Source organism: Strix uralensis, chromosome Z (assembly GCF_047716275.1).
Source record: "Strix uralensis isolate ZFMK-TIS-50842 chromosome Z, bStrUra1, whole genome shotgun sequence".
Classification (NCBI taxonomy): Eukaryota; Metazoa; Chordata; class Aves; order Strigiformes; family Strigidae; genus Strix; species Strix uralensis.
The window spans coordinates 101,662,940-101,686,849 of NC_134012.1; the positions used below are offsets into that span (position 1 = coordinate 101,662,940).

Consider the following 23,910-nt stretch of genomic DNA (forward strand, 5'->3'; position numbering starts at 1 on the left):
CTGAAAAAAACCCCACAGAAAACGAGGTAAAATCCTTTTGCGTTCCCCACCCACAAACATCACCCTCCGTACCGAGCAATACGTTTGGTTTTGCTGCTGGCTGCCAGGATGGGCAACGCACAGAAAGATGAAGTGGCTGGTCCTGAAGACCTCAAAGAATTAGGGAGGACACAGGGAAATTTGAACGCCGATCTGCTGTCACCCCGGGGAGAGCAGCCCCCGTGGAAGGGGAGATAGAAACGCCACGGTGAGAGGTTTGGCCAAGGTGGAGAGGTGAAACTGGTTGAAAAAGAAAGAAGGGAAGGCCCTGGGCAGGGCTTTCTTTGAGGATACTGCTCAAACAAAGAAAAGAATGTGGAATAATGGGTATTTAATGATCACAAAATGCTGCTTGGTGATCCCAGACCCTACCCAGAGTCTCCCCACGCCACAGGGGAAAGTCAGGGCTTGGGCTTCCCAACCACACCAACGGAGCACTGCTCCCTCCGCACCCCAACCGCTGGGGTTGGGCTCCTCGCTGGGGCAGAGCTCACGGTACCCGAGAACCAAAGACAGAATGAAAAGGGTTTTATAACACCAGAAAGATTTCTGCTGTCCCAGCTCTGCGTGTGCAGGAGCAGCTCGGCTGAGCTGCAGCATGGGAAGGCCTCTAGCATGTGGCACGCGTCTTGATATTTTATCAGTTCATCTCTACGTTAAGAAATACAGGAGATTATTCCGGAGTCAAAAATCCATGTCCTGCCACAGAAAGCTTCACCTGACATTCTGCCAGAGCTTTTTTGGTTTATTTGTGTCTCATTACTTGTGGTTACCTCTCCTCCTCTACTAAACCACATCATTTCTCTTCCCTTTTGCTGCTTATACCGAGCTCACCTTTAAACCCTGAGCACGCTGCAAAATTTCCAAAAGTCCTGCTCGCTTTCCAAGAAATCAGAACTTATTGCTTAAACCTTGCTCGTGCACATGGGGAGAGGAGCTAAATCCAGCCTGGGACTGGGGCGCGGGGAGGCCGCAAGGTTTGCAGGAGGTTGTTGAAGCACCAGCATGAGAAGCATCATTGTTTGCCCAAATCTCAGCTCTCTGCCGGCCGTGCCGGATTGGGCTGTAACCAGTGGGAGCGTTTTTGCTTCTTACAGTCTTTTTTCCTCCCTCTCTTTGCATAAAGTTCTCCAGGAATATCACTCTGAGGAGGGAAACTATCGGGTATCTATCTTTCCTTGGAGATCTTCAAACAAAAGATGTTCTGGGCAACATTTGTTCATTTTCCCATTAAAAGATGAAGAATTCAGCTTTCAGGGTGAATTTTAACGCTTTGGATAGTAAAATTGAATCAGATGTGACAGTAACACAAAAAGCGGGTGGCCTGGTGCAGCGAGAGAACCCGCGGGTGCCGGGCACGGTGCCTCCGCGAGGGCCACGCTGTGGGTTCACCAGCAAGTGGAGCCAAGATTTGGGCGTCTCTCTAAACAAGGGCACAAAAAAAGGGCAGAAGTCGCACTAATTAGGCAACCCCTGAACTGGTGTTTGCGTTTGATGCCCAGCCTGCGCCGGGGCTGCGCTGGGGCCGGAGATGTTGTTGTACACGGCATCTGCTAACTGCAGGGTTGAGTTTACGGAATCTGGCCCGGCCTCACGATTTTCTTGCTTTTGTAGATTTGTCCCTTAATGGTATTTGAACATTCTTTTGTGGTTTAATACCGAATTGCACAGTGCGGGAGGATAATTAGTGGTAAGTATTAAGCAGTTTATGTTCTTCTGTGATTAGAGAGTAAGTCTGTGTGGTCTTTGGGTACTAGTTCCACGATGTTTTATTTTTACTATGTAAAATCCTTCAGGAGGAAAGGGTGTTGGTACCTGCGATTTCATTGGGCTTTTCGCAGTGAACAACGTGCTAAAATATATCTTGCAACCTGACTGGTTGGACTAAAGATGTCAGGCTGCTGGGTCTTCTGAAACAAAGTAGATGGTTTTGTGAGTCTTCAGGGCCATGCAGTGGTTTCACTGTGTATTTTATATTGTATCAAATATGCATACTTTTTATTTATATACAAAACGCATGCACTTAAAATACACAGCAAACCAACTGTAAACACATACATATTACAGAAGAAATCTCTCACTGAAATGACACGCTCACACTTTCCCATGAACTTTTCCCTTCAGCAATCCTAATTAATACTCAAAAGCACATTTTCAATTACGCGAATCCAGATGCTATATTAAAATACATATTTTCATCCCACAGCCGTTCCTAGAAGCCTCTGTCAGCCTGAGCCGCGCAGGCACCGTGCTGAGCCGCCGCCTGACCTGAAGGGGTTACAGCCTGGATGAACAAAGGCAGCCAAAAAAAAAAAAAGGCCCCCAGAGGTGAAGTCACTCGCCAGAAAACTCTCTGTCAGGTAGGCAGCAAGCTTGGGGAGCAAGGTCCAACTTCCCTGGTGCTGTTTCCTAACACTGTACCATATTCCCATCGACTGCTCAAATTCACACTTAAATGCCTAACACATGTTAGTGCCAACTTCTATAACAAAATATGGTTATTTGGAGGTCCTCTAAAGCTGCTTTTGCTTGAAAAGGAGCTAATGGATAGCCAGATTAAGACGGAAATCAACTGCTTGCTGATAAATTCAGGGTAGCCAACTCTCGGGATTTTATCAGGAGTCTTGCAGTATTTCCTGTTCTTTTTGGGTTTTATTTTTTCCTAAAGCCTCAGCTCCAAAAATCTAGTAATTACACACAAATCTAGATTTCATTAAAAAGAGCAGCTTCAGGCCCTCACAGCTGTGGACAGAACCTGGAAGTGTGATCAGAGCACAGCTAAAAGTTCAGAAAAAAACCAAGAGGCAAACACAACCCTACTGCATTTCCACGCTTCCAAGTGTCCGCTGAATTTTGCCAACTCGTGGCTCGGGAACCCGAGGCCAGATTTTTGCCATGTTATCCCCCTGAAGCCCCTCTGCAACGTGGAGCCCCGCGCGAGGGGCAGCACCAATCCCACCTGCTCTGGCCACCCCCCGGCACGATTTTCGGTTGGGCTCGGCACGACGTCAGCGATCATTTTGGTAGCTATTATTTTTGCACTTGGAACGTCCTTGATTATTTACTGCAGTAGCCACAGCAGAGGAGCCTTCAGCCATGAATTAAGCGCAGCTCGTTTCTTCAACCTCAATAATAAACCGCAAAATGTACCTTGCATTTTAAACTCTTCCTCCAAATATCACAGGCGAGGAAAGCCTGAAGTGATGGCTCGTGTCAGAGGCAAAACAATTCAGGAATAGTCTCTCAAATAATACAAGTTGTGCTAAAAATTCAGGCGCTGCAGCCCAAAGACTGGCAGTGAAGTGGTTAACAGACATATGCTGTATAATTAGGAGATGCATTAATGATTATGAATAGTAAATGACTTGGTGCAAGGAAAAAATCTAGTCAAAAGGGACATGCACCTATCTTACATGTTTATTAGAAACTGTATATAACTAGAGAATTCTGCTATTAAGAATCCTGCATTATTGGTGTAAATACTTCCAAGGGTACATCAAATTGTAATCTTTCATACGACATCCATCAAACCAGGCTGGAGATTTTGACAAACATTAAACACAGTAAGGAGGCAATTATGTATGCATGATTTAATCTGCAACTAATTAATATGCAAATTTATTCATATGTTAGTTACTAAATTAAAAATGCAAAGAAGCCCTTATGGTGATTCTCAAAATTTTGCACAAACAGAACATTTAAAATATAAGAAAAAATGAAGTTTTTTGGAAACCTGCGGCATACTTTAAATCTTTGGAAACCTGTTGCATGGAGATGGTTCAAAAATATTTACTTAAATACCGGAGAATGATAAAAGGTGCGTTAATTTTATGTCAGAACGTGGTGGCAGAAAGGTTAAACACGAATCTCTGAAAGTCTTAGGAGATGTGCACTAATTATCAAACAAACTGTATTCTAGACCGAACTCCCACAGCCTGCAAAAAAAATTCAGGCTCGGCACAAACCGGTCATTTTTCTGGCATTTTGCTCCATTTGTGGATGTGTGCGTGCCGGGTCCAAGGCTGTTTTAAACAGCAGCCGATCCCCCCACATCCTCACTCCGCACTTGGAAGCACTTTGCCGGTCAGGGACACAAAAACCCACACTCTGTTTTCACCTGAGTAGGTTTTATGTTTAAGAAATCTTCTGGAAATACTGAAAATAAGAGGTGTGAGGGAACTAATTGGCTGAAGGCGGACAGAAACTGCCTTTAATTCTTTTCCAGATGCATCTTCAAAGAAAAACAAGGATGCAAACAAGAAGCAGACATTTAGAATGTTTCCTGGAGAATTGCTACGGCTATGATTCCAAATAGTTCCTACTCCCTAGTAGGTAAGTAAAGAACAATAATTAAGTATATATTACACCATTGTTTGCATTCTGAAGATATCTTAAGGCACACGTTTAATGTGCCAGAATTTCCTTTCACTCGCATTTCCAGGGAGAGTTCAGTTGTATTCTGAGCTCTGTACGTGGCTCTGAGGCTGAGCTGGAGCAGCCAGCATAGCCGAAAAATGAGGCACAGGTCAAACACAGAGGAAAGCACAGTAAGTACTTCCAGGCTGTTTCCTGGGCCAGTGAACTCTCACTATTTCCTTTTTTTTTTTTTCTTTTTCCCCTCCTAAAAAAATTAATCAGCTCTGCTGCAGGCCGGTGCCAGCAGAGGATGTTGGCACCGCCCAAGCGCCCGCTTTGGCGGCCACGCGGCCCCTTGCCTGGTGATCCCCCATCCCGCCGTGCAGCCCCCCAGCAGCTCCTCTCTGAGCCCCCGGGAGGGACCTCAAGGGGACCCTCAAGGCCGGCGCTGGCCCTCGCCAAAGCGGCTTCGTCCCCGGGGTGGGACCACACGTGGGGCCACCGTCCAAGGGACAGCCCATTACAGAAGTGATGAACTCTCCTTCGGTTTTCATCAGCGCCCTTCTACGAGCGCTTCCTTCTTTTGTGATGCGCTGACGCAGAGCGCTCGGAGGACCAGGAAAGAGCATCCAAAGATCAAATTTACCCAGTTTAAGGGGGAAAAGTCTAGACCAGAATGGAAAACTGCAGCAAAATCGCTCTGAAAATACGAACAGGCTTGGTTGTACGTATTTAAATCTACTTTGTTGCGCCTGGATAGGTGATTCTTGATTTTTGTTTAGGCCAGAACCAAATGTAAGGCTTTTAAAAGCTTAAACGTACACATTTATGCATTCATTACACAGTGTTAAATCTAATTTGTTCTTTTTACTGTCACAGGAAGCACATGTTTAAAGCAATCTGTTTCCTCATATGAATGCTTTCCTGTCTGTTTGAAAAAAATTGCAACACACTTTACCCCAAGTAACCAAGAGGTGATCATAAATATCCCTAAATAGCATTAAACAGATATGAAAGACATTAACACTTCCAGAATGCCAAAGTAGTATTAAAAAAAATTCTAACAGATGCTCCTAGGTCAAAAAGTGAAATGTGTGTTTCCTGAAAAAACACTCTCATCAGAATCATAAATGAACTGTGAGCGGAGAAATGAGGTGTTGCAGAGCAAACGAGAGGATCTTTTTGGTTAAGGACTCTCGCACACTCTTGCCAAAGTGTGGTTGCAATAAAAGAGCCAAAATTAAAGGCGAGTTCGCTGCAAACCAATATCCTTTGTGTTCCACCAGGTGGCAATGACAACAAGGGAGGGCTGGAGGGCTACGAGCCCCCGGCCTGCCCCGGCCCCTGCCCCGTGCCCCCCGCGCCGGCAAGGCCTGGCCCCGCCAAACTGGCCTGGGCCCAAGCCATTTAACTTTGCCTTGTCACTCTGTGGCTTGCGTTTGGCAGGGAAAAGATGTTCTCATCTGGAAACGTCGTCAAATCGCCTGTAATATGCAAATCTTGCTTAAAATACCCAAGTTACCCAAGCCCCCTCTCGCTCCAGAGCGGGGACACGCGTTTCGCCGCTGGGGGGTCTTGCCGCAGAGCCGGGTGACGCGTGGAAGGCACCCACGGGACGGGTCTCAGAGGCACCTAAACCAGTCGAATCTTTATTATTTGCTGGAAAAGCGGCAAATCCGGTGTAGGAGGATGGCCTCGGCCTGTCGCTGAGCCATCCGTGCCCTTCAACGTTGCGGGTGGGCTCTGGGGGCCTGGCTGTGGCCCCCCGGGCTGGCCCTGGGCACCTGCACCCGCCTTTGGGGAGCCAGAGATTAAACCCGCGTGCGTTCCGTCCCCACGCGTTAAACACGCGGCGTGTCGCGTCCCACACCGCCGGCACGGCTCAAAGGAGCCCTCCAAGGGCTCCAGGAAAGGGTATTCTGGAGGTTTTTCCAGGGATTTTTTAACCGGGGAGGGGGTGATCGCAGTGGGGAGAGCAAACAGGGCAGGAGCTCCCGTCCCGGTGCTCCTGGTGGTGCCTGTGGGGCTGAAGCTTTTGGGAAGCAAAAGGCAACACGCGTTTACGGGTCTCAAAGCGCCGGGGCCGCTGCGGTGTCCCCTCCGCTCGGGCGCTGACTCTGACCGCTTGTTTGGCCTGGCGAAAGGCGCTGTATGCCATTGAAAATAAAATAACAATAAAAAAACAACCAGCCATTGTAGGCCTCTTAGGTTTTGTGCCAAGAAACTGTCAGGGGAGCTTTGCTATGCATTTAACAATGTTAATAGTTATTGGAGCTCTTTATGCAATTTTTTTTTCCCTGTATTTTTGCTATGTTGATTTTTTTTTGCTCATTTAGCGCTTCAGTGTAAAGGCAAAAAATACTTTAGAGCAAAAATTAATGTTCCTTTGATAAAATACAGAGACTCTGCTAACAAATGTACTCCAGTCAGAGTGCAAGCATATCAATCTTGAGAGAGTTATCTTAAACTTCCATAGATAACTTCTTCATTAACGTCCTGCCCTCCCCTCCTCACACTGCATCACTCTCCCCACCCCGACCCCACGTCCAATCCGTTCTGAAACAGAAGAAAAACTTAAAGCAAACGAGATCAAATAAATAAATCCCCAACCCCAGAAGCCATCCTTTCCTAAAACCACCCTGGAAAGGCCAGAGACACGACAGGATTTAAATGCTTCTATCTTAAATGCTGAACTGTGCTAATCAGAGATCTGAAGGCGCTGCACTGCTTGTAATGAACACAATCTGCAGATAGTATTTAAAGAAAAGCTACAAAATCAAATTACTGCACAGAGAAATTTTTTTTATCTTTAAATGCCTTTTCCTAACAATTATCCTCAAGTTCAAACAGAAAAATTAAGTGCTGAGTTTTAACTTCTGAAACTCAGCTTAATTCCCAAATGAAAAAAGAATTACAAATGACATAGCTATAGAAAGAAAATGATTGAAGGCTGGACATGAAATCCCCAAGTATTTTTACATTTATTTACTGAATAAAGTGCATTTTCTGACCGATCCGTGTCGAAGGGAGCCAAGGGGCAGCGAGACGCGGGGCTCAGCGGGGCGCAGGCGGCATCACCCGACTGCCTTTTGTTCTACTGGGAACCTTCCAGTACTGATGCTCAGTGTATGCAAATAGATAAATCGACGAAAAGTTTAAATAAAAAATTCGCGTCAAGCTTAAAAGGGGAAAAAAGACATCAGGCTTAGGCACACAGGGCACGTTTCACCCCAAAGAACAAACCAAAGTCCCCGTGAGCGGGGTCTGCTCCTCGGGCACCAGCACCGTCCGAACGGCGGCGGAGGAATAAACGCTGCCCTGCCTAAAAAGCAATACTAAAAGAACTGCCTTAAAAATACCGCTGAGTATCTACCGTGTCTCATTTTGCTGGCACGTAGAAATCGTCTGGATTTGTTGGCCAAAACCTTCAGTCCATGAAGACTTAAGTGCTTTCTGCACTACCTGCAGTACTCTGAAGAGGGAGTCTCTGCTCAAGCTAAACAAAAAACCCCCACTAATCCCACACCTCTGTTGCCAGCTGCTAAAAATGGGCCAGAACTATTCAGTACTGGATTTTTTATTTTTTTTTTTTGTTTTTTAATCCAAAATAGCTAAACATTCAGAAGTGTGTGAATTTTGCAGAGAAGGTTTTACCTTCAACTATAACGTACGGCCAAGGCCTAAGAATACACGTATCAGACCATCCCTTTCCAACTGCTTTTTCATGTTGAAGATGTCCTGTGCAATTCATTAAAAACTACAAACTAAGCCATTTTAATCTGCGTTTTCCCTACCTTTTAATCTATTTTAAAACAACAACAACACAGCATTTTGTCTGCAAAATGACTTCTTAGTCCTTCAGGAGCGATTTCAGGTACGGTTTGCAACAGACGGTCTTTTAACTGATCACCTCAGCGGTGTACAGTAGATTTCATCATTTCCTTGGTTTGACTTCATTTGCTATGTGCTAAAGCTGCATTTCCAAATTTATTTATTTAAAGCAAAAAGCAGAGCTTTGTTATAACTGGGGGAAAAAAAAAAAAAAAAGCGGTGTGGAGTTTAACAAGGTTCTAATTTTAATATGGAAAAAACCCAACTCGTAATGCAGTGTGATTTAGATGGCTGGCCAGAAGGGCGAGGAGGGATGTTCGCCAGGCTGCTTCCCCCAGGGCCACCGGATGAGAGGATCTTGTCAACCCGATAAAGGTTGCGAGTGCAGCAGCCCCAGCGTCGGGGGTGCCCCTGGCAGCACCCGGGGAAGGGCAGCCGCTGCCCGAGCGGGACTCGGGGCGAGCGCGGAGGAAAGCCGGGTACCCCGCGGCAGGCCTTACGCACGTCTAGTCTCAGCTCTGTGGGCTCTCAGACCACGCTGAATTATACTCAAATATTGTGATAAAATTATAATATCAGTTCCCGTTATACCCTTCTCAATCCAGCTCCCACCTCGCTCCTTCTCACTTGACGCAAGTTGTTGGCCGGGTCCCACTGAGCTGCCCCCAAGGTTTTGCCCCCATTTTACCCTGGATGCCCATCTCCAGGAAGGTCAGTTCTGTCCCAAGGAGGCTTCACCCCACATCGCTGGTCCTCAAAGACCCCCAGACTGTGATCCCCGCCCCAGGCAGGCACCGCACCAGCACGGCTCCGGTGGGTGACAACCCACAACCCACCACTGAACCCCTGGAAGCTCCAAAGCACCCAACGGAGAAACATCCCCGAAGATGCCGGCAGCAGCCACAACATCGGCATCCCAGGACCGGGTGATTTTCTGATAGGGCAGGTGGTGCAGGGAAAGACGGGGACATCGTATTTGTTTTGGAAAACTCCCATTGAAGTTGGATGTTTGAAGGGAAATTCCTACGGTTGTGTTTTTTCACTAGAGGTAGGAAGTCTGCGAAGTCTGCACAAAAAGCGCAAGCAGTGCTTCCTCACCTCCCCGCGAAATTATCAAGGCTTCTCCCGTGGAAATCCGAATAAAGCTGTGGAAAAACTCCAGGTGGCATCCCAGTAGTATTTCTCTTTGCTTGATTTTTGGAACCAAGCAGGTGTTTCCTTAGGATGTACAACTGAGTCAGACGCTTCCGTATCTGTCTGGCTAGCAAGGTCGGAGCTGGTGCAAATACACACAACAGCGAGCGCAGATAGAGCTCTCCAGTCTAAGAGGGGACACCTTAAATTAAGACAAAACAAAGAGGCTCTTGACATTAAAACTGAGGCTCGGGACATTCTTCCTGCTGATTCAACCACAAAATCCATTAATTTTTCAGTTCCTCTCTTCTAACACATCTGAGATGATGTTTGACTTCTCCTGCTCTTTATCATGGCTCTAACATCTTCCCCACAAGACCTCCCTCAGTATCCACATTCAAAGGCCGTGGTCGCAATCCTGCTCCTTGGTGCAGCTCAGCTCCTACTGCCAGACCCGGCTCCTTCAGCCCGAGCCCACTCGCATCTGTCTGATGAACGAAGAGCCAAGTGCGTGCCACGGGCAGAGCTGACGCCCCTGGCAGAGGAGGGAGCTGAGCCCCAAAACCCCTTCCCAAGCAGGAGGTTGCCCGTCTTCCCCAAGGGCTCCTACCGATGCAGCTTCCAAGGAGATGGTTCAACCTGAGGAACCATCACCTCCTCCTCCTTCCTCCATTTTTAAGCCTGTTATTTATTTTAAAACTGTTGGTTCTACTAAGAGTGAATTAACCTTGGAAACCAGAACGACATGACCACAATGTCAAAAAGCCATGGCTTTTGCTCTTTCTGTTTCACTGCAGCTTGTCCCGGGGATGGGGGATGCTCAGAGACGCTCCACCTCTCCTCAAGGAGTCGTGAGGAAACCAGCCTGGGGTGAAACACCTCCATGGGGTCCCAGGGGGAAGCGCCAGGAAAACCACCCTTGAGGGAAGCCCGAACCTGCCAAACATCACCCCGTTGCTGCCTGCACCATGGCCAGCACGTGGGGTCTGGAGAACACCAGCTCGACACAGCGGGATGTACCACTGAGAAACTGTGTCATCGCCCACCCAGGGTTTACTATCAGCAGGGTACAACCTGGAGTAACTCCGCCGCCATCCTCCCACTTTGCTACATACTGACAGGATCTCTTACTACAATGCGAACCCCCCGCCCCTGAAGCCTCCCAAACCCAGCCCTGCGTTAGCTCTGCTGCGCCACGGAGCTGCAAAACCTGTGGTTTAGGACCGAAGTCTTCACTCCAGCCCATGCGGTTACATCGCCGAGCTCCTTCAGGTGCTCCGGCGGCAAGCGAGGCCGAGCTGGAGAGGCTGGTCCCACCCGGCTGCTAAACCCTGGGTGCTGCTGAGACCTTCCAGCATCAGGAGACGGGGGCAACCCCGCAGCTCCGACTCCGCACCCAGCTGCACCGGCCTGCAGAGCAGAGCTTTTTTAGGCCGGGACTGCGAGGAGAGACGCATGGTTGGGGATTCGGGACAGGCCAAGAGTTGCATTTATCTGCTCGGGTTGAGAGCCTGAACGCCCCTCTCCAGGGGTAGAGCAGGACGTGGGATTTCAGCTTGGGTTACAGCTCCCGGGTCTGCCATAAGCGGGGATCAAACAACTGCACCCATCCAGCCTTCCCGTGGAGCTCAGAGGGCAGGAGGCCTCAGTGTGGTCATGAAGAGAAGACTGGCCAAGGAGAAGGAAACTGGAGTATACTGGGCCATAACAACTGCACTCGACAGCACGTTTACTAGATGATAACAGAGGAAATGCATGAGCTGAGCAATTTATTATATCCAGGCACGTACTGGAAAGCTTGGCCACAAAGAAGAGCAATGTGAGAGGCAGAAAGCCTGCAGATGGCCCTCGCCGGGCCCCCGCACCCATCTTCGTTCTCAGAAGCGAAGGGCCTGCCTTGGGGCTCTTCGCTCCTCGAAGGCAACCTCACCATTGTGCTCCTCTGAGTCAGTCTCAGTAAGCCCTCTTTCTGCTGAAGCACGCAATCCTGCTCCAAGAAAGCCAAAAAATCACTCCTACCATGCCGGCAGATGACCGGCATCCTAAGCTCTCTGTGAAGGCCTCGTTTCTGAGCTTTCTTTTTGTCCTCAATGTAACACTTCACATACAGGTGCTACGGGTTGGAAATCCTCACTGGGGCAGACAGCCCCTCCCTGCCTGTGACTTCCTTAAGTCAGTTCCTGTAAAAACATGACCTCTACAACACAAACCCTTCCTTCTTTGCTCACTTTTTCCCCCAAAGACTTCCCATTCCACACCCCATTCCTTCACAGACGCTTCCAACCATCCGCACCAGTGCAGCTTGCTTGCTCCTGACTCTTACTGGTCAAGATAAGGAAGGCAGAAAACACTTAATGTAAAAGGTCAGATGTCATTAAGCTATCAGCAGCTAAAATGGATGAAGGCTTCAGGTTCAAGATTAAAAGAACAGCAAAGCCTTGAAATGAAGTTAAGGGTGAGGTGACTGTACAGAGAAGCCACTTGGATTGGATGATGCACCAGCCTGGGTACAAAACGTTACCGTGTCATAGCTTGGTAAAGGCACATGGGTACTCAAGGAAAACAAATTTTAACAGAAAAATCTAATTTTTCCTAATATAGTCATGCCCAATGCATCTCATCTTCAGTTGGCTCAATCCAGAATACCCTGACCCTCACCACTCAAGTGGGCGCAGAGCTCTCCACGCTCTCAACCGAAGGCAGAAAACTCCAGTAGGCAACGGTCCCAGTGAACCCCCTTGGCCCAGAGAGACCCTACAGAGTCCGTACGTCCAAGGACATACGTTCGGTCACATTGTATCACGGACAGGAGCCCAGGACATGCCAAGGCCGTGTGTGCCCAAGGAGCGGGCAGAGTTGGGGGGACCCGGCCCCACGCCCTGCTGCCGGCAAGGTCGGATCACACTGGGGCGTGCAGACATGCGCGGGTTACACCACCTGAAGTGAGTGCTCCCTCCTGAAGCCCTGCCGAGGGAGAAGCTCCTCACAGGACGCCCTGAGCATGCTGGGCAAAGCCAACCTCAACACATGCCATGGAAGAGCACCCCGAGTCCCCCCACGCCGGGAACGGGCTGCTTTGGCGGGGACACGGCCACCCGCGACTCAACGTCTTCGTTCACACACAGCTTTTGGAGTTCAAACACTTTAGTTCTGGCTTAACGTTAGGCCTGGCTCCAGTTTGTAACTACTGTGATGAGCTGTGGCTGAGACTGGCCACGGAGGTCCAGCATGGGCAGGACGGTCACAGCCTGGCCTGGGATGCACCTTGCTCCAAGTACACCTGAGACAGTGTCACCCACCCCACAACACATTGAGTTCAAATCTTCCCTATTTTTTAAATTCTGATTGTTTCCATAGTTTAATTTGTTTTCCAAACTCATAGCCATTTCTTATAATAAAGGGGAGCTAATACAACATATTTATTACCATTTATCATTGAAATTTTTATAAGACTACTTATGAATTAATCAACAATAACTGCTTTCACAAACGCTGCTGCATTAATCTCCATATCCACTGCATAAATCACATTGAGAACAAGTTAATATACATATTTTAAGAGAAATACAGCAATATTTCCACCCTATCAACTAAGTATATTATAATCTAGTTAGTCCATTTATAAATGCAGATACTTCATTCAGCATCATAAATCCTGGCAGTTTAGTGTGACACAATCTATAACCTAAATAAATCTGACCTTTTATAAGGTATTTGTTCTGTCTGAGACACCTAAGTGCTCTTTCTAAAGCAGTATTATTTCAAATTAAATGTATGATTCATGATACACACAGACAACAAGACCCAAATACCTATCTGTATGTCTCCTTAAAAAGGGCTGTATTTCCCTCAGAATCGTACTGTTCTTGTACTCACGTTACTGGATTTGTATTTTAATTTACTTATTCTTGGAAGACAGAGCTATGGGTGATTAAAATATTCAGCAATACCTTTTTGTATTTTAGTTTCTAATAAATTGTACAGGTCATTCAAATAACTTGAAGTATTTAAAATGCATATTCTGCTTTGTGATAATTTCGCTTAAAAATAAAAATACTGTTAAAATAATTGAGAGTATTGAGCTGTAGAAGTATTGCCATTCTGCACAACAACTGTATTCACAAAAAATTAAAGGAAGCAGACATTTGAGACTAATCAGCGACAAACATAAATTGCCTTTCGTTCTTTCGAAGCAAGAAGCAATCCAGAAAAAAACTTTTGCAGCGGTTCTAAAGCCCTGCAGGTTGGCATGTCCAGCAGAAACGCTGCCACTCTTCCCCACGCAGGGAGGGCACAGAGCAGGTACCATTTTCCTGACAGCGTCTTTTGTAACACGGAGGCAAAAATATCCCTGTAAATGTCCCGAGATGGTCACCTGTCTACGGAGCAATAGTTGAAATCATAAAAAAACGCACGTTTGGGGTGTCGTGTTGTTTGTTTTTTTTTTTTCCCTGCTGCAATGACTAAACAAAACCCCGGCTCACAAATAAGCGCCGAGCTGGCTGCCGGCTGGTGCCAGGAGCGTGGCGAAGCCTCGCGGCGTGCCGAGGCTCCCTGCCACCCCGGCTACCTGCACGGGGTAGAGTCTCAGGAAAACTGGGAACGGCTAAAGTTTCGTCTAAATTAAATCCACCTCTAACTTCAAGCATAATAGTAGTCATAAAAAGCTTTGGGGAGGATATTAGCTATTGCTGTAAAGGAGGCCAATAAAAACCCAAACCAAAAAACACATAGTGAAATCCATTTAAAATACACGTGTGGGAACTTATTTTTAATTAAAAAAAAAATAGTGTTCTGACTTTACTGGAAACTTGCATTTGAGAATTTCCATATTTCAACAACTTACAAAAAAGATTTCTGTTCGTATTTGTTTAACATTATAAAGATGACAATAATCCTTGCGATTAAATTAGGATGTTTGTATGCTTTTTTCATTCCGATTCAAATTTTATTATTTATGAAGTGACCAGCAATGAAACTACTGTTTAGCACAGTCACTACAACAACTGAAGCTTTAGAAGTCTGCTAGTTTGCAAACTGCAAATTTATGTGGATTTATGGTAAAAACATAAAACCCATCTGAGATTAACATGCCAATTTGTTATATATTCCGCAAGATTGATTGCCACTCAGCTCCTCCTAATAACCAGATTTAGAGATAAAACAAATAGAGTTATCAGGTATGAAAGGGAAGCTCTCCCCATCTGAGTGATTTGTTTTCTGTTTGCTGATATTGATACGAAAATATGTATTATGTATTTTTAAAGTAACGGCAGAGAAAAATTAGAATAAAAATACCAGGATAAAATGTGCTCTTTAGCCGTACTAGGCTTTATGCTGTATCTACTGAAATGTTGTAGAATTTCCTTTAAAACTGCTATTTTCTATATATTTCAATGAATTTAAAAGTAAATGCTCTCCGGAGATGTAATGCACCTTGGTACAGCTTTTTCAGAAAAAAAACGCAAAGATTTTACACGATGCTGAGAAAAATGAAAACTAACAGAATAATTATTTGGATCACAAAACAAAGGGACTTCACTGAACCAAAGCGAAACACCAACTTCTGACTGCACGACGCGAAGATTTCACGAGGAAACGCTGAAAAAACGTGCCCGGGGTAGCTGGACGGCATCCGTAACCCTCCTTACAAAGAGGTATTGGGGATATTCTTTAAAATATCAGGGAAAACCGTGGGTAATTACCAGCTTTCTCGTTACTGCTTGAGCAACCCACAATGCCTCTGGCAGCAGCTGGATCCCAGCGGTCGACACCTGGGCAGGTAGTGCAGCCCAGAGCCCCCACGTCAAACCGAAGCCGTTTGCCCCGCATCCCGGGCTGAAACCCACGGCAATTCCTCCTCGCTCCTCTCCGCGCACCCCTGGGAACACGCCGATCCCTAAATCACCAGCAGCAGCCCGACAAAGCACCCACCGGCACGTGGAAGGGACGCTGGCCCCGCGCAGGTACGCGCCGCCCGCCGCCGCTCTTTGGCGGCCGCCGTTCCGAAGCCGCCGCGCGCTCGGCCCCACCGTCCCGGCGATCGCTCCCACGTCGGGACAAGCGAGGGGATTCTTTTTATTTTTTTTTAGCTCTCCTTACCTTGTCCTCAGCCTGGAGCGCCCAGCGCTCTGCCAGCCCGGGACCGGCTGGTGACTATCTGCCTGCAACCGAACAAAGCCACCGCGATCACAAGCAAGCTGGCAGACGAGCGGTACTTACTGAAGATGGCAAACCTGGAGGAACTTTTCGAACTTTCTTTGTTTGTACTTCTGAAAAAAGATAAAACGGTGTCTTCATAAGACAGGAATTTTTTTTTTTAATTTCACCACCGCCCCCCCCCACCCCCAGCTGCTAATCTCCCTGCCCGCCGCCTCACGCCAGGCTTGAAGCAGTTTTGGTAACACCGAGTGGATGCCACTGCTCTTAAGTCTGACGGTAAAACGCTGAAAAATCATTCATATTTTGATCTTGAGTGTTAGGGCCTTTGTTTTTGCCTTACACAGATTTGCTTTGGAAAAGCGATATTTTTTTTTTTTTTTAAGGCTCCTCACACGCTCGACAAAGAGAGGAGCGATCAGCTAACATTAAATAAACCTCTCCGAGAGTCCCGGCGGCGTACGCGTACGCTCGGCCACTTATTGTATTTATTTCAAAGTATTGCTAAACAGGACCAAACTCCCGATTATTTGTTGAAATGGAAAAAAAAAAAGGTTGAACACAAAGTCACTCACCCATAGAGGTGCTGTGGAGAGGCCTCCGCCGGGGGTTATTGCTAGAATACTGATAGTACTGGGAGCCAGGCTTAGTGGGGGAGAGCGCTCCTGGGTTGCCAATATCCATGTCACCTCCAAGGAGACTTTGCTAAAAGATTAAAAATATATACGTGTGTGCGCGTGCATGTTAAATCCGACTTTCCTCATCATTAGCTATTTCTCATTCCTAAAAATAACACAGTAAAGAAACCTTCACAAGCAACTGAAACACTGAGACAAGAACCTGCCAAATCTTTAAAGGAGACAGTACAAAAATTTCCAGTTGAGCATCTTTTGCCTTTACTAGGAAAACACAAAGTCATTAATTTAAAATACGATTATTTACATTTAAAGGAGACTTACTGCCTACTTATTCAAATGCAATCAGTGTTTTAAAAACTTTTGGAGCTCTGCTAATATATTTGAAGGTAATTTAGTTTCTTCACCGCAAACAAGATAGTTAAGTGCACGGATTTAACAATAATAAAACTCAAAAAAAAAATTCCTGCTGTTGATAGAGCGGTTGGTTCAGTGTGCATGAAACAGCTTCATTGTCTATCCCCGTGCAAGGGAAAATTCGTATCTGTGAATTAAACAGATCAGGTTTTGCAATATAAAAATCTGCACAGCAGGCTGTACGCAATAAGTGATTAAAACGTGAAAATAAAATTATACATTATTAATAATTTCTGCCATGCGATCAGGAAAAAAAGCACCTCAGAAAACCAAAAACAATTAACGCTATTGTATAGCAGCAGCAGTAGCAGCAGCAAAGGACTTTCAATATATCCATTTTATGCCTGTACCATTAACTAACAAGATGCATCCCAGTAAACGCAGCGTTTTCTCAGCTACGGAAGGTCTATGGTTTCCATGAAACAGCAGAAAACATTATCTGACCCACGCTATAAGAAAAATTATAAATCTTCGAGAGACTATGACAGAAGAACAATTTCCTGAGTAATGTTCTATTTGCTATAAACTATGTTGAAACTTACCCATAATATATAAATCCCCTGATTATACTCTGCATTGAACACATTGTTCTTTTAATTATTCTGATACGCAATAAAACAGGTGTAGATACTACCATTTATATTAAGAACAAATTTACCATTTAATAAAGAAATTTTAAAATTAAGTACCAAAAATCTAACTTTATCGTTACTTGTAATCAACTTTTACTGACTGAACTAATTACTGTACTTGATAAAGTACAGAATGTGTTTTCCCTAATCTAAATTCTAATCACCATGTCACTCACAACAGACTTAGTAATGCTTCACTAACACACTATTCACATGCAAAATACTCTAAATAGGCCAATTATGACTCTGCCCCTGTTCCCTGGTTAACCCGCTGAGAACTGAAAAATTTCACAAGGCAGTCACCAACTAAAACAAAGGCTCCTTGTTTTAAATTAAGACAGTCTTTTTGATTCCTAAATAGCTCAACAAAGTGGCATGTCTTCTGCTGAAAGCAGTTGGTCAAATATGAGCCATGAGCTGGAAAATCAGAAATTAAAACATCCTTACTCCTTGACTATACTTCTAAAAACATTTAAAGATAACTTTTGATTCTAGAAAACTATATTCCTCTTTTTCCCAGAGAGGCTAAATGCGAATCGCTGACGAGGGATGGACAAATGGGCTCTGACTGATTGGGGCTGAAACCCTTTCTTGGTGTGCAGCCTAGCATCTGCCTTTACAGACCTCTCCGAGACGTAAAAATATAAAAATGCCAGGCGGAAGGCACTTTTTGCCAATATCCTTACGTTCAGCTAATGTCTAATATACACCTGCAATGACGAGGCTCCTTTTAATAAACAACACCTGCACCGGCAAAAATGGTTGCAAGCCTATTGCATAATGGCAGAGAAATATATGCAAAAACTCTCGGAAAAAAAGGGTTATCGATTCATTGTGAATACCCTCTGAAAATAAATGTAATTTTATTGAATGTCTTGGAGCATTTCAGAATGAAACAGTGCTAACCACAGAAATTCTCTTCAGTCATATATTTTTATCACGTATACGTTTTAACATAAAGACAGACCTGCTAAATCTGTGCATGGTTTATCCATATGTCGGGTAGTCTGAAAGACTTAGAGCCATCAGCTGTATGAATTCCTATACCCAGCCTACTAGATTTCATTTGACTTAAAAAAAAAAAACAAAACAACCAACAAACGTATATAAGACAGCGTTTGCAAACTATTTCAGATTAAACACGATTCACTTTAGGAGCATAAAACATACACATACCCTATGTTGTTTTTGTTTTTTCATCCAAACATTTTTCTCTATAAAAAGATGCAGAGGTTTCTACAGAAAAAAAATCCCAAACTTGTATTATTATATTAGCAGGAAACACATGTCCCAGTTTTACAGGCTGCCTGCCTTTGCTCGAAGGCTTCTCCCTGCCACCAGTTGCGCTCCGAGGGGCTGCTCTGTCCCCTCGGTGCTCCCCAACGGGGAGCTGCCGCCGTCGGGGTTACGTGGGGCATCACCGCAGGCTCCCGCCCAGGACCCCGCTTTGCAGCCCAGACCCCCACCCCAGGAGTGGGTGCCCCTGGCCCGGGGCCCAGCCTCGTGTGCCCAGCGCGCTCCTAATTAACGCTACTACTCATCTCGCCAAATTAAACCCAAGTGCTAGGCTACAGACAGCTTTTTCTACAACAAAGATTAACTTTTTTGGGAAAAACGCATCTCAAAAACATTCACCATAACTGTCACAGACTCGTTTCTTCGCTCTGTTAAGGAAAAAACCCACAAACGAATAACCCAAAGCAGAGAAAAGCTCCCTCCTTTGTCTGCTCTGGGACAGAGACCTTCTTGTGAGGTAAAAAAGAGGTGGGTTCCTGCGTTAAGGGGACCTCACCGGGCACTCCGGGGAGGAAAACAAAGATAAAAAAAATATATATGTAGTTATTCTGAGATGCTTGTAAAAGGAACAATGGGCATTTATTACTGTTCAGCCTACATGTCACACTGCTAATGGCCTGCAACAAAGAGAGAGATAAAACGTTTACAAACCACAACGCCATCGATTACACAGCCTTTGGAGCTCGCCCTTGCTCCAAATTGGATCTTAGGAACGCAATGAATTATTAGGCAGCAAAGTTCATATTTACCGCTAAGAAATGATGAGCTTAAAAGCCAAAGTGTTACATTTGTCAAACTCCTCTCCAGTCTTTAACTGGGGGTTTCCCGGGTCTGTACACGGGTTATCTTCGGGTGCGAGCAGGGCAGCGGGCGGGCCGCGAGACGTCGCAAATCTTTGAGCTCATCTGTATAAATCCCGCGGGCACATTCTTGCATTAGAGCATATACTGGACTCACAGACCCACGCAGTTTGCAGTTTATTTGTTTCATAATAAACAAAGCTAATAACGTATTGAATTTGCCAGTTGAATGTTACGAGTTTGAGCTAAAAGCAATCACAGCAAGGGAAAAAAAAAAGAAAAAAAAAAGCAACGGAGCAAAATCCATTTTCACATCGAGCCATGCAGCTGTATTTTTTATCAACTGCAATGTTTTTGCTTTTCTCGTTGCTACACACAAGCCTGTCTTCTTTCTAGCAATTTGTAAAATAAGTCATCGACTAGTGAATCCTGCCTCCAAAATTTGAATAACTAGACAAAGAATTAAAGCTGGGTAGGGAAAAAGATACGCACGTACTATGACAAAGTAATATCCATATGGATACGATATTACCCCTCCCGGAAAAAACAAATGCTGCTTCCCTTGCAAACCTGAAGTTTTGCTTTTCAAATGAAAAATCACGTGAATTTTACTTCAATGTTTGTTTCCGACCTAATAAGTAGGAAACGCATTCACAAAAAGATATTTGGGTTTTCCTTTGTTACAGAAACAGGTGAGATTAGAGCATGACAGAGCGCTGCATTTTACTAATAGAACGTTAATTCAGATTAAAGGAAAATGGCCTTGATGCCTGTAATCCGAAAGCCTCTGAAAACACTGATCAGGGAAAAATACCTCAGAAAAGGCTGGGGTTTTGGTGGTGGGTTTTTTTTTTTGGCTGACAACCTGGATGTATTTTTTTTCTGCCATCTTCACGCTACGCCGCGATCCGGTATCAAACACATCATTGAGGGGATGTTGCAGGCAGGAGAAAAACGGGCTTAGATGAAAACAGATTAAGCTCCTTTCCTGAACGATTGCCAAATGTTTGTGGGTCGCGCTGGCGGTGGAGTGTTCCCGCGCGCAGCTGCCGCCCCGCGCGATGTATAGCGACTGCGGGACATATGTTCCCCTCGCCCAGAGCCTCGCGGCGGCGGCGTGCGGGCACGGTTGGAGGCAAACCGCCGCCGCACCCCTGCTTTCTCCCACCCGCTGGGGGTTCCTCCCCCTCGAGGATGAGGAGCGGGGATGAAGGCTGAGACACCCCCCCCACCCACCCCAGGCTCCTCGGCGTCTTTGGGGCCGACCTGAGCGCCGGCGGGAGCACGGGCGCCTCGACGTGTCTCCTACAACTCTGTTGGCTAGCTCGCCCAAAATGTCTCTCTAAAAGCCATAAATTTCAGGTCTACGGTGAGAATCCACGCGCTTTATCTAAAAAACCAAAAAGCCCTGCTATTTTTCATTGTGTTGCTCCGTTTCTTATATTAAAATTCTTTACACTTTTCAAGATCAAAGCTCCTTTGCTGGCTTTACTGGGGGTTCGGCCTCCCTGGCTCTCCTGCCAGCTCCCCCTTCCCTGCATTGTTGCCTCTGCTCCGACACCGACGTCTCTGTGGCCGCGGGCCCGTGGCCCCCGGGCAACCCCGCAGCGCTCGGCCGGGGTACCCACCCACCCAAGTCAATTATGGGTTTTTCCAGGGAATAAAGCAGCAAGGAAGGTGTCCTGTCACCTTCCTCAACCCCCAAAGCCCGACGGGCGCCGTGCACGTACCCAACGCGATAATTTGCGACGCTCTGCTCCTCCGTGCTGGGAGCGATGGCCATCCCCCCGCCCAATACCTGCTCTTCTCCCAGCGCTCTTAAACCATCCCCGTTTGACTTTTCGACATCTATTCCCTTGCAAATTTGCAAACAAAGCAACTTGAAATCACATCTAATTTATGCTGAAGCAGATGAATAGGAGGTAATTTTTTTCCAGATTTTTTTTTTTTTTTAAATATAACAGATTTCTAACTGCAACTGTCCTGTTTTCCTATCCTTTAGTAAAATCACAGGATACAGGATTATATCTCATCATCCAGATTTCAGCTGCTCTTACATGCTCTATCCCCAGTTTATGAATTTTCACTTAAGTCAAGTTAACTAAGTCATGCTGCATACACATCTGAATCATTTCTTGGTTATTTCCTTCTGTGATTTCAATCCTCTGTTTTTAATCAAATTATGAAACTAAATTTCCACTTATCATGTGACTATCAGGGCATCTGTTCATAATCTGTCCAATTCCTACAAATACTCCTTTCTTTGGCTTTTGGAAATTTGGCAGCTCTCTGCAAAATCTTCTGTGTCATTTACGTCCAGTATTTCTCTCTAATGCCAAGTGTAAATTGCAACCCATTGATGGCAAACACAGAGAAACAATTTCCCTGGGTTTCGCCGAGTGTGTTTTCAAGCTAAGGTACTGTTTTCCTTTCTTACTTAACCAACCATAATTCTTAAAAGTATCTGCAAAAAAATTTTGACTTTTACAGAACAAAGGAACTTCTCTCACGGAGATTTAATTTTTCACAGAGATTTCTATTTTTCAAGAACACTCACGTGTATGAAGTGAGAGAAATTTTAATATGTTTATTTTATTTTCTCTATCTGATGGCAAATAACCTTTTGTTTCATTTCTTCTGCCTTCTAGGGCAGCACCTTCAGATAGCTGTGCACAGTGTTCAGCAGTTTTCTTTTGACTTTGACCTTTTCCATTAAAAAATGCTTGCAGGTATTATCAAATAATTTTTCATGTTCAACTAACCCTTGTGCATTAATGTCATCAGTATCAGTTCTCCAGGTTTTTTTAATTTTTTCACTATCTCTTCCTCTGCATAATTTAAAATTGCTCTTTAAGTTTAAAGCTTTCTGGAGTAATTTTTCCCAGTTGTGCTTTTTGAATATAATATCAGCACAACAACAGCAACTTTCAAAGTTCATTGACTGGTTTCAGCAGCATTTTGTGGACACGGAGTGCTCTTAAATGTGGCTGAGGATCAACCACCTCTGGCCAGCGAGAGTTTCAGATTTGTTCCTGTGCTCGTTTTCCTCATCTATTTCAGGTGAGCGGGAAAAAAAAAAAACCAAACATGTTTGTGGCTTCTTACCTAATTTTTCCCACATTTACTCTTGGTGTTTGCTTGCTTCTTCCCATCCCTTCGTTCACCATTAGGCATGATGACTCAGATTATTATACTGCTGCTTGATTATCACTAAAGGTTAGTTACTTGTTTGCATTAACGATCCCCATCTTTCACATTTACAGTGAACGTTTCCTCATCAACTGCACGGTCTTTGCTGTTTTTCTAAAGCTTGAGTATGATGAAAATATTTCATTTCCTAGTATATGGGAAAAATGGGTAAAATGTGCCTCAACAGAACAAGTAAAAGACACCAAAATTTCAAAGGGAAGCCGGGACTTTCTCCTCCACTAAGGAGTTTTGCAAAATACAGCCTTTGCACCATTTAAGCTTTCCTGCTGTACAGTTTTGGAGCTGGAAATACCTCCCTTAACTGCAGTTCAGATGCGAATCCTCGTGATTTCACTGCTGCAAAGATCAGCAAAACGCGGTGTTATATATGCTTATGGATGGTGTGTAACGTATACATACCCAAACACGCACGGACCCATACACATCAGGTGTCCCATGCAATGGCCTGACTTTTCTGGACGCTAATACCCTCCCAACTCTGCCAGCCCCGCGCTGCTGCCACCTCCTCCCCGGCCAAGCACCATCGGGCTCCTTTGTGCTGGCTCCCAGGCAGCAATAAGGACATTCTCTCTGCTTTGTTATTAATCTTTCAGAATATAGTTTTCATTTACACGCTGAAATTGAGCCAGATGATTATAGTGTTTAAAAACACGCGCTTAAATACAGGTAATACTCATATAAATATGTCCTGGTGAGGAACAAACACAAAAAGGGGAAAGTCCTTGTGGTGACTGGGGAAGGGGGATGGGGTGAGGAACACGCCATCGTGCTCACCTCAAAAAAGCCATAAAACCTCAAAAAAAAATTTAAAATCTAACAAAGCTGCTGGGTTTCTTACCGCCCAGAAGGGCTGGCATTTGGTGAAGGTGGCTGGGGAAGATGGGACCGAGCGATCGAAGGGACTTTGGTCAAAGCCCAAGGAGTGTTTTACGCAGAGAAACTTCTGCTGCGCTGCTGACTGTGCCCACGAAAACACCTGGCTTTGGGTTTTAGTTGGTTTTGCAACATCCTGATGTTGCCGACAGCTCCGGCCGCTGCGCCCTGCGCCGACGGTCCAGAGGCAACAGCACCGCCAGTGCCTACGGCCCCTCTGCGAGGGGAAATCATTGGAGATTGTTGTGCCCCCCCCCCCGCCCCAGTTTGTAACAGTGCCGTGTCAGAAAGGAACCGTGAGGAGCTGAGGGGGTGAACCACAGGGCCCCACCTAACGGCCTGTTACTGGGAAAATTCACCCCAGAACCATCTGCAGGCAGTGGAACAGCGTGAAAATCCAGTGCCTTGGACCTCAGGAGCACTCCCACCTCTTTGCGTGTCGCGATACCGTGCGAAGACTTTGCGATCAAGAAAATGAAGCAAGTTTAGGACAACTGTAGATACTCAAGTTTGTAGAAAATCATGGAG

The 23,910-nt window shown here is 45.6% G+C and overlaps 1 protein-coding gene across 12 annotated transcripts in view; it reads right to left on the reverse strand.

The window, feature by feature from the left end:
• The window catches only part of TCF4 (transcription factor 4), a 240,276-nt gene that overhangs the window by 77,303 nt on the left and 139,063 nt on the right, over positions 1-23,910 (reverse strand). For 8 of the 12 annotated variants that reach the window (XM_074856959.1, XM_074856954.1, XM_074856953.1 and 5 more), the window contains 3 exons: positions 18,380-18,439; positions 16,095-16,224; positions 15,583-15,632 (listed from right to left, as the gene is read on the reverse strand). In XM_074856959.1, coding sequence (XP_074713060.1) covers positions 15,583-15,632; positions 16,095-16,224; positions 18,380-18,439 — 240 coding nt within the window. Of the gene's footprint in view, positions 1-15,582; positions 15,633-16,094; positions 16,225-17,113; positions 17,312-18,379; positions 18,440-23,910 lie in introns of those variants that run through there. The other 4 variants (XM_074856957.1, XM_074856955.1, XM_074856965.1 and 1 more) reach the window with 2 other exon arrangements.